At 36.5% G+C, this 17702-nt stretch overlaps 4 protein-coding genes across 5 annotated transcripts; 3 read left to right on the plus strand and 1 right to left on the minus strand.

The window, feature by feature from the left end:
* The first annotated feature begins 1101 nt into the window (after positions 1-1101).
* Positions 1102-5396, plus strand: LOC118434013. Its single transcript, XM_035846644.1, has 6 exons — positions 1102-1771; positions 1856-2026; positions 2096-2221; positions 2288-2484; positions 2580-2728; positions 2808-5396. Coding segments are annotated over exons 1-6 (882 nt in total). The 5' UTR covers positions 1102-1533; the 3' UTR covers positions 2809-5396.
* Positions 5397-5413: 17 nt separating this feature from the next.
* LOC110863137 (1-acyl-sn-glycerol-3-phosphate acyltransferase beta) lies at positions 5414-7464 on the plus strand. Its single transcript, XM_022112385.2, has 5 exons — positions 5414-5649; positions 6373-6506; positions 6588-6673; positions 6909-7170; positions 7256-7464. Exons 1-5 carry the CDS (start codon positions 5459-5461, stop codon positions 7435-7437), a joined length of 855 nt encoding a protein of 284 aa, XP_021968077.1. The 5' UTR covers positions 5414-5458; the 3' UTR covers positions 7438-7464.
* A 2552-nt stretch (positions 7465-10016) lies between these two features.
* Positions 10017-14718, plus strand: LOC118433793. The gene is made up of 6 exons (XM_035846037.1): positions 10017-10368; positions 11502-11680; positions 11753-11937; positions 12161-12321; positions 12384-12735; positions 13667-14718. The coding sequence occupies exons 2-6, from the start codon at positions 11547-11549 to the stop codon at positions 14002-14004; spliced, it is 1170 nt and encodes a 389-aa protein (XP_035701930.1). The 5' UTR covers positions 10017-10368; positions 11502-11546; the 3' UTR covers positions 14005-14718.
* A 248-nt stretch (positions 14719-14966) lies between these two features.
* LOC110842408 lies at positions 14967-17018 on the minus strand. Of its 2 annotated transcripts, none has more exons than XM_035846038.1 (5): positions 16704-17018; positions 16188-16592; positions 15595-16120; positions 15263-15511; positions 14967-15165 (listed from the first exon to the last, which is right to left on the minus strand). In XM_035846038.1, exons 2-5 carry the CDS (start codon positions 16582-16584, stop codon positions 14994-14996), a joined length of 1344 nt encoding a protein of 447 aa, XP_035701931.1. In that variant the 5' UTR covers positions 16585-16592; positions 16704-17018; the 3' UTR covers positions 14967-14993. The 2 variants fall into 2 exon arrangements, with proteins under 2 accessions (XP_035701931.1, XP_021943840.1); XM_022088148.2 differs by having other exon boundaries at positions 16692-17017.
* Between the last annotated feature and the right edge of the window lie 684 nt (positions 17019-17702).

Raw genomic sequence — 17702 nt, forward strand, 5'->3', positions numbered from 1 at the left:
TTGACGTCTGTCTTAACACCTAACGATCCTTGTCGATACCACCTCGTGTTCAACAATATTTGCCCCTCGAGTCTACCAACCACTCGGAATGTGCCCCTCAAACTCACCAAACGGAACTTTCTTGACAATTTTGGCGCTCAAAGCGACGACACCGTTCGTTTTGACATCTCCCAAGATAAAGGCTGGCTTTGCGAAATTGTCATTCTATTTGTCACCATGAGTTCACAAAATTTTACAAAATCCGACGCAAAAGGAGTCGCACATTGGATCACTACTCAAAGTAGGAATTATTTCAGGCTGAATCAGGAAATCAAATTGGACATTTATCCAGATAATTTGTACTTTCTCTTAATTCCAAGGCCATCCGGAATATTGTTATCCCACATTATTTCACCCCTGTCTTTAGAACACTACGCATTTATGATAGAACTACCCGTCAAATTTTCAATTTTGTTATTTCTCGCGGAAACCAAGGTCGAATTGTGTCACAAAATTGGAGGAAGATCCCCAAACCTGGAAAATTTCGTGTGTCATGTTACACCCTCCACCGTTGATATAGTAATTTTCTCTTCTTTCAACTACCCGCCATCCACGGAATCGAATTGGGTCCAGTTCACTTATACTCAACACGAATTATCCGACATTTTAGCATCCTTGGTAATAAGTAGACTTAATGCAACCAGACATTTAGCAAGCGTTATCGATGCATGTTTAACTTATCCTAAGGAGCCCTGTTTCTACCCGTCCTTTACTTTCGAAGGTCTTGTCGATGGGATATTTCAGAGCCAAATTGTCATAACAACTATTCCCGGGTTGTCGTTCTTCTCGTGCTATTTGGTTTCGAGAGGGGTTACGTTTTCCCTGTATTTAGCTCCATACGACGCAACCGTGTGGATCGTTACGGTTATCATGGTTCTCTTATCTTCCTCCCTCCTTTATCTAAGATTTTATCTTTTAAACAAGAAAATCTATCTGGTAAACATTCTCTTATACTTTTTCGGTTGTCTGATTGACGAGGTTTGCCACCTCCCGGCAAAATTAAGCGCTTTCCTTCCCTTCAGACTCTTAAGTATTCCGTGGCTCGTCCCAAGTAGCCTCTGTGCAGATCTTGTGCAAGTCACAATGAAAATTTATGCAGATTTTGTGCAGATATTTTAGTACAATAAAATTTGTGCATGAAAAGTAAACATTATGCACTAACACATATTTACAAGTCTATTTGTACAAAATGTTTACCAACTTTGTACGTATTTCTGGGCATCTACTTAGTAATTAAATATATGTATAAGTTTTATGCAAACTTATCTACATTAAAATTGTACCATAAAATCTGTATCAAATATGCACCAAATATGCACCAAATAATATATGAATTCTGCTGCAGATTTCCATGCACCAAACTAGCATCAAATATGCACAAAGAAAAAAAGGGTGATCAGGCGCCATCTTCATGCTACACAGTTCTCTACTCATTTCCTACAGCCGTCAAAACGTGGTTTTCTTCTTTCTTAAAATATTAAATAATTAATTAATATGGAAAAATTGGTTCAAAGTGCAGACCAAAGTGATAAAACTTTCACGGTGGTCGAGTTTCACTTAGATAATGGAGTAAGTGTTGTTCCAAGTTCTTGGATATCGGAAAAAGTAGGAAAAAAGTTTTGTCCGTTTCCTGATCCGATTCCGAAGGATTTTGAAAGTATTCAATCCAACCTAAATAGTGTTCCTGGCCAGGATTGGATTACTTATGAAGTCACTTGTGTCAGAGTTCATGGTAAATTTATTCTAGTCCAACCTACTGAATTAAAATTACTGGTAAATTTTCATTCTTAACATATTTTGTTTATCTAATTTTTAGATAACTACAAAAGAGCACAGGGAAAAGCAAAAAAGCACATTAGGAATCAACAGGTTGACTCGACTGATGCAGAATCAGGACGAGGAAAACGATTTCGAAAAAATGAAGAAGTCCTTGTCACCCCGGCCGTATCAGAACCACCTCCGTCGTTGCTTCATCAAATAAATAGTGGTGAGAACTTTAAAAAAAGTACATTTTATATTGATCTTAAAATGTATAAAAATATCAATTGTGGTTTAGGCTCGAGTCGGCAAGTGAACGGTCCTGCTGAAATCCCAAACGATCAACAGCTGCAGACCCTACAAATTCCATACATACGAGTTGAGGCGGATCAGCAACTCTCAGAGCTATTTTCAGAATTTAGAAGTACTTATTAAATAATATTACTTGGTTATATTTTGCATTGTAAAAATACTTTTTCTGAACTTGCAGATTTTCAAGAAGAATCATTACGAAACCAAGCATTTTTACTGGAACGAGTGCAAAATTTGGAGAATCTTCTATTGAACTCATTACAAAATCGAGGTGCCAACTCCCGCTGGGCTGGATGGAAATGGCCAATTAAAACAACAGCTGACGTGGATGCAGTCGAATTATGGTTATTGGACCCACGCAACTACCAGGAAGAAGTATGTACTATATATGTTTTTCAAATTCTATTTTGCTTGCTTTATATTGATAACTGTTGTAGGAAATAAGAATATATATTGCTTATGTGTTTCAGGTTTTGATATTGTCAAAAGTTGGTGGTAATTCCGGTGGCACAAAGTGTGTTTACGACACCCTTGATTGGATGATTTGTCATCAACTGGCGCTGACCCTTCGCTATACCAGTAAGAGTGGAAAAACAGCTATTCGTAAAACTTACTCGTGGTAAACAAACCAAGTCATACACATTAGAATACAAATTGTAGTATTTTTTTAAATAATAATAATTATTTTTCACTTTCAGAGTCCGTCAGACTATCAAATCCTGGATTAACGGATCGCCAGATCAATCGCTTCATTGCTTCCTGGTTTCGACAGTCCTCACAACGTGATAAATCGAGAAATGAAAACAAAACTGGTCACCCCACGCAGAACACTGCAACGGCGAGCGGAGAGGGTGGTCACCGCGGCACTCAAGAGAATTCGAACTCAACGAACTCAACGTACGACAACGATTCTGGCAGAGACGAGTAATGAAGACGAATCAAACAACCAGCATTCTCGTCACATCGCTAATTTAGAACATGTAGAAAGTAATTTGCAAATTGAGGAAGCTGAAAATCTTATGCCAACTTGTTCTGTTATCCCACCAATTAATAATAAGTCTAAATTAATTCAGTTAGGTAAATGGGCAACCGAGTTTAATATTAGTCATATCGCTCTGTCAAAACTATTATATTTAGCCCGTGAATGGCTGCCTCATGAGGGGTTTCCAATGGATCCTAGAACACTTTTAAAAACTAAACGGGTCATAGAAATTAGGGATATTGAAGGGGGAAAATTTTATCACTTCGGAATCCTCAAACATATTAATGAAGTAATAGAATCGGGGAACTTATTAGATTTTACAATTCCCAATTTGAGCAATTTTCTAGAATTACGGAATCTTTTAACACTTAAAATTGGAATAGATGGGTTGCCAATTTCCAGAAGTTCAAACAAGCAATTTTGGCCAATTTTAGGGAAGCTGGATCAAGATCCAAGATCGAGAGTTTTTATAATTAGTTTATTTTATGGATCTCAAAAGCCACAAAGTTTAGAAACCTTCTTGGGTCCATTTGTCAAAGAAATGCTAAAATTGGAGCAAAATGGTGTGCACGCTAAAGGCTGTCATTATTCAGTTAGGATTCGCTGTCTTGTAGCTGATGCGCCGGCTCGCAGCTTTCTTAAGCGAATAAAAGCCCACAAGGGAAAGGTATTACGCCAGGCATAACATGGAGGAAGGCAGCGTCGCAAATTTAGTCATTCCACACTTCGTAAAGGAATTAGGAGGATTTTGTTACACAGTTTTGTCCCGATTTTATACATTTATTCCGGTAAAGTTTCACATTTTGAATTACAAATCTTCAGATTATTTCCACCCAGAAGCTGCCTTTTACGCCGACAAATTTCCACAACATGTACAACATTTATTATATTCCGTGATGAATCCAAGGGTTCGATGGAATCCGGAAAAATTGCCGTTGTCGGAAGATTTTACATAAAAAGGAGTAAATCAGATGGTCGAGGAGGAAATTTTAAAGTGTCATAGATCCGCTTATATCGGACCATCGAGGGAGGTGGATGTCTACTATGAATATTTGAAGAGACATTTTCCCACCAAAAAGTGGTATCGTGGAGGGAAAACGATTTTTGAAAGGCGGTTCGGATTTATGTTCACCGTGTGGCGGGAATCGCGGATGGTCCGATATTTTAAATTGTTCGTGGATTCTGGGATTTACAACCGGGTTTCTAATCAGGTCGCGCTCAATGCGAACATCCTTCGAGAAAGGGAGGCGAATTTAGGGAAAAGTGAGAAATTTCGGTATGCCGAAATGTCCTTCAAGGTGGTGCAGCTTGGTGATAGTATTCAAACTGTTTTCATTCTGCTCGCCATCTGTTTAGGGGTCTCTTGTTGTGTCGTCGTTTTCGAATGCGGGAAATATAATCGGGCAGCCATTGCGAAAAGGGGTGCACTAATTTGTGCTAGAATTATAAAAACTGTGCAAAGATGTCGGAAGAAAACACGGCCCGCAGTGTGATCCCACAGTTTTTAGCATTCGGTGCAAGATGATTACCATGCGGTTTACATGAAAAATGTTTATATATGTATCCTTAGGTAACATGTATCCTTAATATGATAATTTTTATAATAATGTGTGCATAATAATAATATGATAATATGTATCCTTAGATACAAACATATATTTGTATGTATCATCCTGCCCATCCATATTAGTAGTGCACACTACTACGTTTGGTTTATCAGCATGGCTGGTTATCTAATCATGTGGAAAACCGAGCCACATTTGTCTCATTTTTCCACCTCAGCTTATGCATAAGCTGAATTTTGTATAGTATCGTCGCCGGGCTATTAACGTCTGTGGATCTGGCAAAAGTCCGGCATATCTACGGATAATTATATGCTCTTAAATATGTACAGTATCCAATTCACGAATAAGACTAACTCAGATCTTAAGTTTATGCTTAAACTCCACGAAGTAGAAATTAGATATTGCAAATTTACACTTGCAGATTATGTAAAAAATTTTGCATAATAATAACTTGATAATTCGCACAGTGTTTTACAGTCAAATTTTTATTGTTTAGTTAATATGCAAGCAAAATTTATTTTGAAATAAATAAGTTCATATTACTTATAAAACATTGACTTTGAATTTACCTGTCGCGTAAAGTATTTAAATATTTAAAACTATTAAAGTCGAACTTTGTAATGGAAGTGGTGTGACCAACAATAATTATGCAACATTGCGTAAGAACCAATGCAAATTGGCGAGATATACTTTTATGCATGCACAAATGATAAGATATGATGACAGAGTGATAAACTAATTAACTTCGTCTATCCCTGCTGATTGTGAGCATTAATTGCTAAACGGATCCAATTTGAGGAACATGCTGACTTCTACGTGGGCAGTTTCTTTGGTGGCCTGCATTGTTCTGGTGGCCCTGTACAAGGCCACACAGGCCACGGTTTACTACGTCAAGTGGATCGGGTTCGTGCTCCTCTTCTCACTTTTGGCGTTGGTCTCAATTCCAATAAATATTTTGAAGGGAGGGAGACGACCAGACGGGACGAATGTGTTGTAAGGAATTTAATACTACCGTAATTAGAGAGAAAATAATTAACGTAAGCTTTGCATATTTAGTGATGTATGTAATAGTATGGGCGTACAAAGTTGGAATAGAGTCAATGTATAATTTAGGATAGAGATTTTGAAAAAAAGTGTAAAACTTGAGACCTTACTCATAAATATGCAAAAACTTGTGTGAACTGTACGTATAAACTTATGTACATACGTATGCAGAATTGTGCGTATAAAATTGTTGATAACCACATACTTATACACATGAATTAACGATTACATATAAAGTGAACGAAGTAAGCTTAGGATCAGATTAGCAAGTGTATTAAGCTTACTTGTATGTATATGCATGTATGTATGCATGTATTTAATTTATTCATTGGAATATAAATTGTACTCACAGAGTGCGCATTCTTACATTTTACTTTTTTTAAGCGAAACGACCAGCGTAATTTCCCCTATCTGAAATTTGAAAAATTATGTACGCATGTATGTATATACATATGTACGTATGTATCGTCATCGTCCCTGGTTAAGCAATAGGCGTGGATACCATTGTAAAAATGAAATGGAGTATATGTACATATATTCCATTTCATATACATATATGTACCTCTAGGTTATTTATTTCGAATCAAGATATTATTTTTTAGTCAGTTTAGTTCTGGATAATTTGAAATTTAGTCAAATATTTAATTTCCAAATATGCATAATTATTGACAGAGGTTTCATCCCAGCCATTCGAGTCATATCGTGGATCGTGGGAGTCGAGTGGGTAATTGAAGGAAGGGAGCGTCTCGCCAAAAATGGGGGTTGCGTCGTAGTAGCAAATCATCAGAGTGCATTGGACTCGCTATGTAAATTAATGAATATACATGGCTATAAATTTATTTTGACTATGTAGAACGCCTCAGTAAACTAAACTCTATTAAATCCAGTAATCGCCGAACTATGGCCGACAATGAGGAAGACAAGCGTTCTCGTGAAGAAGAGCATCTTGTGGGTGTTTCCGTTCGGAATTGGGGTATGGTGAGATTCATACGAATAAATAGACATTTAGCAAACGAGTGTGGTATTTAGATTAGACAAGGTCATGACCTTTTACAAAGGGGTCAAGGTTAACCAAGACATTATTTGACACGTTCACATAGAAGACAGTTCATTTCTCCACAATTCTACTAAATAAATAAAACTCAACTATAGCATATTTTTGGCCCTTTCTACCAAAAAATGCTTGATGCACTGTCCTTTATCTCCAGGTGTGGTTAGCCGGCTACATTTTTATTGACCGTAGTAGCGCTGCAAGTTGTCGGGAAGGCATGAAGGAGGCGGGACAAGTAATGACAAAAACCGGAACAAAAATCTGGATATTTCCGGAAGGAACTAGATCAAAAAAGGGGGAACTGCAAGTATTCAAGAGGGGAGCATTCAAACTCGCCTTGGAAAATAAAGTACCAATAATTCCCGTAGTTATCGGACCCTACACTTTTATCCGGGACGAGGATAAGTGGTTTGGTCGAGGTGAGTTGGTTTAATTAAATTAATGGTTGATTAATTAAATTCTTACTTAAGTTAATTCAAATTGGTGTGAATTCTTGTATGCCAGGAAGAGTACACGTCTCTATCTTACCAGCAGTTGAGACTGGAAGTTATCAAAGAAAGGACGGGACACTGGAAATTGATAAGTTGTCCGATAACGTGCGAGATAAGATGAACTTGGCTTTTGCCCAGTTAACAAAACAGTTCGATCCGTTAAATTGCAATAATAATAATAACAATAATAAATGAACAGGAGATTCACGATTGAAATGAAAATATCCTATTCTTTTATGATGAGTGAAAAATTTTATTTATCAGAAATGCTCGTTGGATAATGTATGTACATATATTACGCATTCATGCCATTCATGCGTAATTTACACAGATATATATACTTATCAGCCTCCAAGTTCAGGCTAAAGTTTACCCCCATAGAATTTTCACGTTGTACCTACATAATGAGCAATAGTTTTAATTTAACACGATGACTACCTAATTTTCAGCAAACTACACACAACTCATCGAGCGTTTTATCATTAAACGTATGCATTTCTTACATAAATAATTTAGCTCGGCCCATCGGTCAGCTTATCATTTTATAAATTGTGATAATACCAGATAACACATTGACACCTCTCTCCCCAGCAATGCAACACAAACTTAACATAAGTTCAGTCATTCACCTAAAATCCTCGCAAAAAATCCTCTTCATCCAAACAATTTATTCTATTTGATCACCATGGCAGCAGGCCCAGATTTTCTTGGAAGTATAACCAAGTACAAATCCTACTTGGGCCATGGTTCCTTCGGATTTGTATTAATGGCAGAACACAAAGACAAAACTTGCACCGCAATAAAATTCATCTATCCTTCAGTCGACGACAAACAGAGACTTCAAAACGAACGTGAGTGCGGTGTAACAACCAATTTTCCCACACATGAGAACATCGTCACAGTTAAGAGTTCTATGGACAAAAAGACTCTGGACTCCACCACGCTAAAGACAATTTTCAGCCTTTGTCCAAAAAAAGTTCAAGCTGAATGGGACGATATGCCAAAACAAGTAAAAGACGTGGGATGGACTTGTATTCAGATGGAGCTCTGCGGAAAAAATTTGTCAGACTGGTTACGCCAACCGGAAACCACGATGGACTCAATATTCATCCAACTTAAGCAACTCCAAATTATTCAGGATTTAATTTCCGGTCTGAAGTTTCTACACACAAATAAAATTATTCACCGCGACTTGAAGCCGGGTAACGTCATGTTCACCTCGGAATACAAGCTCCCCATAAAAATAGGAGATTTCGGCCAGTGTCGCATCGTTCCGAGTCACGACAACCCTACTTTGACCGGAAGTAGCATAGGAACTAGATTTTACACCGCGCCGGAAGTTCGAAGTGGAAAATATTCCTATCAATCTGACCTGCTCTCGTTGGGATTAATAATTTGGGAAGTGGTCGCCTTAATTAAACCGGGTGAAAGAAGTACTCTATTCGACAGATTAGTTTTAGACGGAGAGACGCATCTAGTCGCAGAAAATCATCCCCTCATCGGAAACATTGCTGACCAACTTGTCATAAATTTAACTAGAAAGAAAGTTGAGGAAAGATTAAAGAATATTTATGATGTCGATAAAATTATTGATGTCTGGAAATCAGTACAAATTCCAGAGAAAACATTAACATGCCGGAATGGGGAAGATTTAGAGCTCTGTTTACGATTTGTGTCACCGGATTCAATCATAATCTTGGAAGAAGGTGTTTACGAGGGTCGTTTCACCCTTTTCCAAAGTAACGTAAAAATCGTGGGGAAAGGAGTAGGCAAAACGGAGATTAGAACAGCGAGTTATTTTGTAGGAAATGGAAATGACTGTTCAGTTTGCAATTTATCAGTGCATACAACAAACTCGGAGGGATTTGGCCTTTACATCAGTGGTTCGCGTAACGAATTGGATAGTATCAGTTCTAATGGAATCAATGTGCTTGGGGATGGTTGCAGGTTAACAAATATAAGTGTTAACAATACTACTACTGGAATAAAAGTGAATGGAAATGACAACCGTATTAATTGCGTAAAATTGACTAACATTGTGCATTGGTGCATTGTGCTGGAAAAGAGGTCAAGGAACTGTACCATTTCTGATCTAATTAGTGAAAATAATAAGCGAGGAATTTTAGTACGTGGAGAACATCATACTCTGAACGGGATAAACTTTGCAAATAGTGGTGAACCCAATAATCGCTACTTGTCGTCTGTTTGCTTTGAGGGAGGTGGCAATCACACAATTGATAAATTGACTTGCACCGGATACAGGGCTGACACTGGTTGGAATTTAGAAATCAAATCTTCCAATATTACTGTTCAAAACTGTACCTGTTTCGACGTGTTGGTTTTGGGAAGCAGTGTGACATTGAGCAAGGTTAACAGCAGAGATTTAATTAGAATTGAAGGGAATCCTAAAAATGTTGAGTTGGTGAAATGTGAGTCTAAAAAGTTGGAGTCAAAGGGTACCCTTACAATGACCGAGTGTGACTTTGGGAGTGTCAGTAGTAAGATGCGTCTGAGAACGGGGTCATTATAACTATGATTTTTGTCATCATTAAATTAAGTAGCTGTGTAGAAGACAAGAATGATAAAATATTTAAAATTAATAAATATTTAATTAAAGTTTTGTAATATTTATCTCTGATGCAAATATTTAAGTGAATTTATTTAATTGTGTATTGTGTATTATGCAATGCATGATATGTATATTATTCATATGATGCCTAAATATGTTAATACATACGCTCGAATAACAATTTATATAACCGAGCTGCATATAGGTGGCAGATAAGGAAGTTTGATATGATTAATCGATATTGGAGAATGAATTAAGTAACTAATTCTTTGTAACGAGTGCGGTAATTAATGTATTTAACAAATGCATGATGTAACAGGATACAAGTTATTATTACCAAAAAAGATTTATCCAGTCATGGTGATGATATCTGCAATTTACATACGTACTTAGCAATTCCAAATATATTTATGCAGTTGTGCTGCTTGTGCGATGATAAGAATTATTTATCTTCTCATTTAATGCAGTATAATTTACAAATGATGATTTGATCATTTTAATGTGTTTGAACAAACATGTTGTCATAAACGTTTAAGCCTGCCCATGAAGAGTAATAAGTATGATAGAGGGTGTTCCGGAAGTAATGCAACTTTGGTCAAATGCACATATAAACTCAACGAATGAATTTTTTAAAGCGAAATTTTGGCCAGAAAGGGACAAAGGTTAAAGCTAATTAAGTTTTGCTTCCAATGGTCCGTACACCCCTTCCGCCAAATTTGGAGACGTTTTTGTTGGGCGCTCACAATTAGTGCTTCGCCACTGTTTTTGGTCACCTTTTTTGAGATTTTTGACCACATGTGTTGAAATAAGTTCAAATTTTTGACTGAAGTTTTTCGATTACAATATTTTTTCTAGGATAGGAACTAAAATTTTTCAATAGGTCTTGTATTTGGCAAATTTGGGAACGTTGTTCACCTATCCCATGTTAATTGCATTTGATCCGTTTTAAGGCGGAGCGTGATACTTTGGCTTATATTTAATTTCCAGTTTTGCATAAATGGTTTTCTTGAAGGTGGGAGAGTTGTACTATGTGCAAATAAAAGCATTTTGATAATCTGAGCAGTAAATCGTCTTGTACAGGACGATCAATTTTGGTTAATTTTAATTACTTCAGGTCAAGGATTTTTTCTGCCCTCCTGCTTGCTACTTTTATTTTACTCTTGACTATATTTATAAGCTTCTAGAACCTTCTAGGATTTGATGTCCAACTTCTAAGCTTTCAAATAATGTATGGTGTTCGGTGAGAACTTGAAGTACTTCAGCGAATTTCGCTCCGACATAACAAATTTCTATCTACACGAAGTTTATTACTTTCGGGGCTGCCACACGAATGTACCGACCAGATATTTTTTGCGATTAGTCGTTTTTTGCAGCTCATGCCTTAGTATAACACAACAAATCGTCACTTTTGGAATTTCTTATTTTTTAAAGTGAACACAGCTCAATTTCTTGGAGCGCGTAACCACTTTTTCGAGGTAGTGGCAGACGATGGTTGCGAGTTGCTTGGTGGTATTTGACCTCATTTTGGAACGGATAGAGATATCGACTTCTGGTTTTCGGATTCTACTAGAATGTGTGGACTACAATATTCACCCAATTTCGAATTTGGGGCAAATTGATACCCTTGCATATATGCATTTTACCAAAGTTGCATTACTTCCGGAACACCCTCTAGTGTACAAATGAATAGTTTCGTACCTGTGATCACCTTTAAATATTTCGGACAATCTATAATATGGAGGAAAAACGCTTCCCATATCGAGTATCTTCGATCACCTTATCGACAGCAATTTTAGTGACATCGTGCATCCTAGCGATCACTCTATTTGCTAATCAACGGAGTTCAAACGTACTTGGAAGTTATTTTGGGTAATTTACTAGTTCAATAACTAATCCTAAGAACAATTGTAAATCAGTTAGCTGATTGCTTGTATCTTCCAGCACCTTGATTTATCTGGGGAGCTGTGTTTTGCTAATATTCGAGCTATGGAAAACGGACATTCTTCCAAAGTTTCTGGAAACATTGAAGGCAAAGATAATTCCATGTACAGGAGTGGAAAGGGATAATTCATTACTTAATTATGAAGTAATTCGACCCAGCAAAATCCATAATTATCTTGCATGGGGTAAGTTGCGACGAGTAGAATAGTCTACAGCGGAATTGTTTGCGCGTGTAACCTCATTTGCACATTAAATCTGCCATATTTTGACCAATTACCAAGGGACATAGAGTTTATACAACTTGGAAAGTCCATATAAAATGGGGATAGTGAGATTTATGCAACATTCGCAAATAATTACACTGTACGTTAGTTAATATAAGTCATATTTAGTGTCTACAATTCTTAGGTTTTTCCGTTGGCTATTTCCTCTTCCATTCGTGGCGAATTGCGAACGACTTTTATTACCTGTTCGATGACCGAATCGAATGTTTCAATGTATTTAATGTACTTCAAGACATAGCAAAACTGGTAATAGCGGCTTTAATATTATTGGCGATGGTTAACAAGGTCCGTAATATTTTTAACAATCGGAATTTAGACAAAAAAGCTAAAAACATACAATTTTTCAGGAACGTATATCTCAAAGCAATAATCTATCGTCATACTTCGTCTGGCCCATCGTTGGCGCGACCTGTTTCTACGCCGCGTTCAGCTACATCGTTGAGGAGATGGTGTGGGCCTATATCAGCATAATTCAAAAGTCCATAGACGACCCTGGATTCGGTTTGGACATTCCCGCTAACATTACACGGGGGGAGGATTATATTGAAGAGCTTTTCAAAATGAAGGCAATCTGTTTACAGCACAGTTTATGGGCTCGTGTATCCTTCAGGATTCTGACCATGGTGCCCTTCTCGGCGCAGTATTTTTCCCTAGCGTGCTTCTTTTCGTATATGGTTTGGCGCAATTTGGATTACGAAGGTATATACATATGCAAATTTGGAACGGCAAAAACAATTATTTTTCATATTGCATATCATCGTTGAAGAACCAATGGGGTATTCACGTTAATTTATTTATATGCGTCGCTTAGGAACATATGTATCTCCCCAACTGCGAAGAAGAGTTGCTATGCCAAAAACTATGAATCCTTGACTTTTAAGGAATATCAGACACAACAAGGCATCTATTATCGCCGTAACTACTTTTTTCGAAAATTCATTGTCAAGAGGAATTTTAATTTGCTTGCTCCCCTCATTTTCAATTCATGTATTTTCAATGCAAAGTATGTACCTAAGTCGTATGCACCTGATTTCGCAAACACCGAGAAGCCTTTTTGAGTGACGTGAATATCCACATTATCAGACATTAATTTTTTCCTCACAGATTTTTAAATACAGAATAAATATATTGAACGTGTATTTGAAAATCTGTAAGGTTGAAAACTTGTCTGATATTGGTTCTTAAACATCTATAATGAGGGTATTCATTACGAGTTCGCATGTTCGCATCGCAACATAACTTTTTCGAAATTGCGAATTTTGCGAAGCAACGAAGTGAAGACACTTTGCAAATGAAAAAGTTCGTAAAATTTTATTAAAATGTCTCGAATTTTGCAATGGGAAAAATACGTTAATTTCCATTAGTTACCGAAATTTTGCATCTGAAATTTACCAAATAAGAAAATTCAAAAATTTGAATGGCACAACTTTGGTAACTAATGGAGATTTATGGACTTTTCCCATTGCGAAATTTGTGAAAAATATTTTGCGAACTAAATACTAGCCTTGGAGATGCGCAAGTTCGCAAATCAATTTTCAAGCCAAATTGTTTTGCGAACTTGCGAACTTTATTTTTTTGCGAACGTTGCCAACGATGCGAACTCGAAATGAATACCCTCATTATATGTCAGTTCCAGAATTTCATGACCAACACGACTTGGACAGTCCACTGCTTGATGATAATTCTAGTCAAGAAAACAACGAAGCTATCCAAGATAGAGATGATGAAATTCGTCCTGCGACAAGTCTTCAACGACACAACTACCAGAATTTGCCACAACCACAGGATCTCTTACTATCATTTAGTGGTGCCGTTACAATAATCTTCTCTATTTCCTTAGTTATTATTGCAACTATTACCATATTCCATATCGGCATGGAAAAGGGATACAGATCTGAGTCAATTTGGCTGTACCACGGACAGGTTTCGATACTCCGTCTTATCATATTTATAATAGAGTGGACTTGAGTGGAGGCTATCCTGCTGGTGTAATGGGCAAAATTTAAGACCTGATCCATATCCGCGAGACATATTCCGATGGGATGTAACCTTACTAATTTTGCCTTTAATTCCGCTCGGAATTTTGTACACGTTACGGGCAGCCCCAGAACTAATGTTTTTGTCGGAAGTACCAAGAGAAAGTGTAATATCGATAGTTTTGAATGTATTTTTGGCCCTGCTAAATTGGGGTTTGGCTGCAAGTCATTCTTTTTTTACTGCACAATTATTTTGCAGATTACATTACTCTGTGCAACTTGAGAGAATCAAGTATATCATTTTGACATTTGGGATACTCAACTTGAGTTTGTGGTTTTGCTGGATATTGGAATGCAGACTGGTTACGATATATTTGGCAAGTACTCGAATTTATGGGGTGGTTAATTGGAGTATCATTGCATATTGTACGATTCCTTTTATACAGTTTGGCATAGCGCATAGTGCCACTTGTTTTTTTGAAATATATAGTAATATTAGGCTAGTACATACTCGTAGATAAATTGATACCCAGCCTATACAGTTATGTATGCATATACATACTTATCCTTCGATACACAATAAATAGATTTCAGAAGATGTAGTATCTAACAAGAATTTCCACAGGGATATTTATACTACTTTAATGTAAATATGTATACAAGTACATATGTACATACGTACGTGCATAGGTAACTGTTAAATTAGACAAAATAAAATACATAAATTTTTATTTTTATAAAAATAATGACTTTTAATTTAGACATTATTTTTTTAATGCGTGTGCACTTTTACATATGTATGAGTATTAAAAAGTGGAATTACATAGAATTATGTATTTCATATTAAACTGCATACTGATTAATGTATGCAGGGGAAAATCTTCGTAACTTCCTCCTCGTCGTCCGATTACAAAAATATGTTTCTATATTTAGTCGACATGATCATTATTGTACGTAAATACAATAAAGTATAGTAGCTACTTAATTTATATTCATGCCAGCGTTGGGAGCCGCATTTCCTTTAACATGGCATAAAATTTCTATGTCGTCATCCTTATTTTCCATCGTTTTTTGTGCGAGTATTTTAGCGGCTAAATTCCCCAGCAGGGTTGACACCACGCCCTCATTGGTACGACGATGTCGTAAGACATGCCTACAAGATTTTTAAATATCCAAAGTTCCAAACCAAAGGTTTAATTAATTGAGATACGTAATTAAAAAATAATGTCCTTAAAAATCGCTTTCCTCACCTATCTAACTCCACTTTAAGTAAGAAGACTCGAGTACATTCGGGTGAAATGCAGGGGTGCAGTGTAATATCCATTTTCTGCAATTCGTTCTTGCTGTACGCTATTTTGCAAATTTCTATTTCGTGTTTGACCAAGTTGAACTTTCGAGTAAACAGATTTTTGCAATTAGAGCATCTAAATTCTAATGGTTTCCTTAAACTGAGACGTGCTTTGGAATTTAACTTCTTGCTTGACTTTTTGGTGTATTTTCTGTCAAAAAAGGATAATTCAAGTAAAGTTTTTCTAAAATTGGAAATTTCTGAAGTACAAAATGGTACAAAGATTGCACTCACCTTTTGGGTTTGGTAACGGATTTTGAATTTGCTTTAGTTGTGGGAGGAGTTAAACTGGTTTGAATCTGGGGCTCGACATTGGCGTCATCCTCGGTTACCATGTCCTCCGTAATTTCTGTATCACCATCCGTTTCCCTGAATTCTGAAGTGCAATCGGAATCGAAATAATCTCCGGCGGAGTAATTGAATTCTTCGTCTTTGATGTCAATCATCGCCTCACTCTTTAAATCGGTTCTCTTTTTCGCGAGATTTTTTGAAGAATTTCCCGTGAAAATAATCGGAGGCAGTTGGATCTCACAGTTATCGTCTTGTGGGAGTTCCTCTTTAATTAGCTTTTCACTTTTCGCCAGTGCTGTTGTCGACGTAATGTCGGAGTTCAAATTGGATTCAGAATAATGGTTGATTACTGTAATAACGCCTTTTTTCTCTTCGTTGATGTCAGTCTTAACAATTTCGCTCCTCGTTTTCACCAAATTTGGTACGGAAGTTTCTGCGATATTCGGCACCTGAGTATTTGTAGATTTGCCTACAATTAATCCATTTAACTTAATTATTTCTACAAATTATTATCATTTTTATAAAATTCTCCTCACTTTTCGAAGTCACACTCTTATCTGCCGTTATCATACTTTCCCTCGCCTTTGTTATCAGATCATCTAGAGATTTTTGAAGCCAGACTATTTCATAATGCATGGCCCCCGCCTCCTCCACGATGGTTAAACAGGTCACACAAGTCTGGATATTCTTGATGAAATAGGTGTACGACTGAGGGGAAACTTTCTCTCGAAAGGGGGCCGTCATCAGTAAGTCCTTAAATGTGACTGCGACCTCCTCGTAGTCGGGAGACGACTCGCTTTCCGGTGCGATGTCGACGTTTCCGCAGACGATACATTTCGCAGGGGAAGGTTCGAGATCTGAGAGGTATTTTTCCACGACGGGATCCCGTTCCAAGGAGACGAAGGGGGAGCCATTTTTTGGAAAAGTTGTCATTTATGGGGCTGAAATAAATAAGACTTTCAAATTTCAATATTTATTTATATACTAACTTCAAATTATAATGCTAAAGGTGAACTAAAAATTCGAAAATTTAACTTTACCTTAACCTTTACCTGTGATTCAATCACAGATGATTGAATAATTTCTAAACAGATGTATTACGAATTACAATCGAATTTTGAATTTGAAGACAATTTTGTGAAAATCTGTAGAAAAACCAGTAAGTACGATATTTTCGTACTTGTGAAGTGAAAAAGTATACCACATCTGTATGAGATTTCAATTTTGAAATATTAATTACCACTGTGAACTAAAATTTAATTGGGAAATTAAAAATTAAATATGCGAAATAAATTTTCATAACAGAAATGATTCATTCGAGTGACATTTGTTTTCTTGCCGGGTTAAATCTCAATTCATCCTGAATCTTTGTTCATTTCCATGCAAAATGTTACAGTAGATTTCCATGCGTCCGAGTTTGAATGCAAACGTCGATAATATATATTTTTACTAAATGTATAAATAACTTTGAATTGTAGTTTGTAGTAAGTTGATAGAAATATTAATTTATGATATGATCGTGATTATGATTTAGTTATGAGATATGTAAATGTGTTTTGAGATGTTGTATCATATTCATCCTCAGTAATGTTGAACATTTTAAAAGTTTAACTTTTCAAACGGCAATAACGTAATAAATCAACACAAGTACACACTTAAAAAAATGGTATTGAATCATTACCGTTAAGTAATGTTGTGATAATTTTAAAAAAATCACTCAGAAATATATGGGTACCAATCCGGTAGTAAGTTATTACCAAATCAATACCAGTATAGAGTATACATATATACGTATTTATGTGACTCTACAATATTTTTACAGTGTTTATGCATACTTGATTTGAATTGTGGAATCTTATCGCTACATATAAACCATCGTGGTGTATGCATGTCTGTTGGCTAAAATTCTGTGAGGAGACAACTAAGCACAAAACTTGTGCCAATAAACTCGTCATATGTGACAAGATATAGTGCTTGATTATACGCTTTACTGGAGATCGACTTCGTATGAGTTACATATAAGAGCTCTTGTTTCATGAGGTCCATGAGAA

Source organism: Folsomia candida, unplaced genomic scaffold (genome assembly GCF_002217175.1).
Source record: "Folsomia candida strain VU population unplaced genomic scaffold, ASM221717v1 Fcan01_Sc001, whole genome shotgun sequence".
NCBI lineage: Eukaryota > Metazoa > Arthropoda > Collembola > Entomobryomorpha > Isotomidae > Folsomia > Folsomia candida.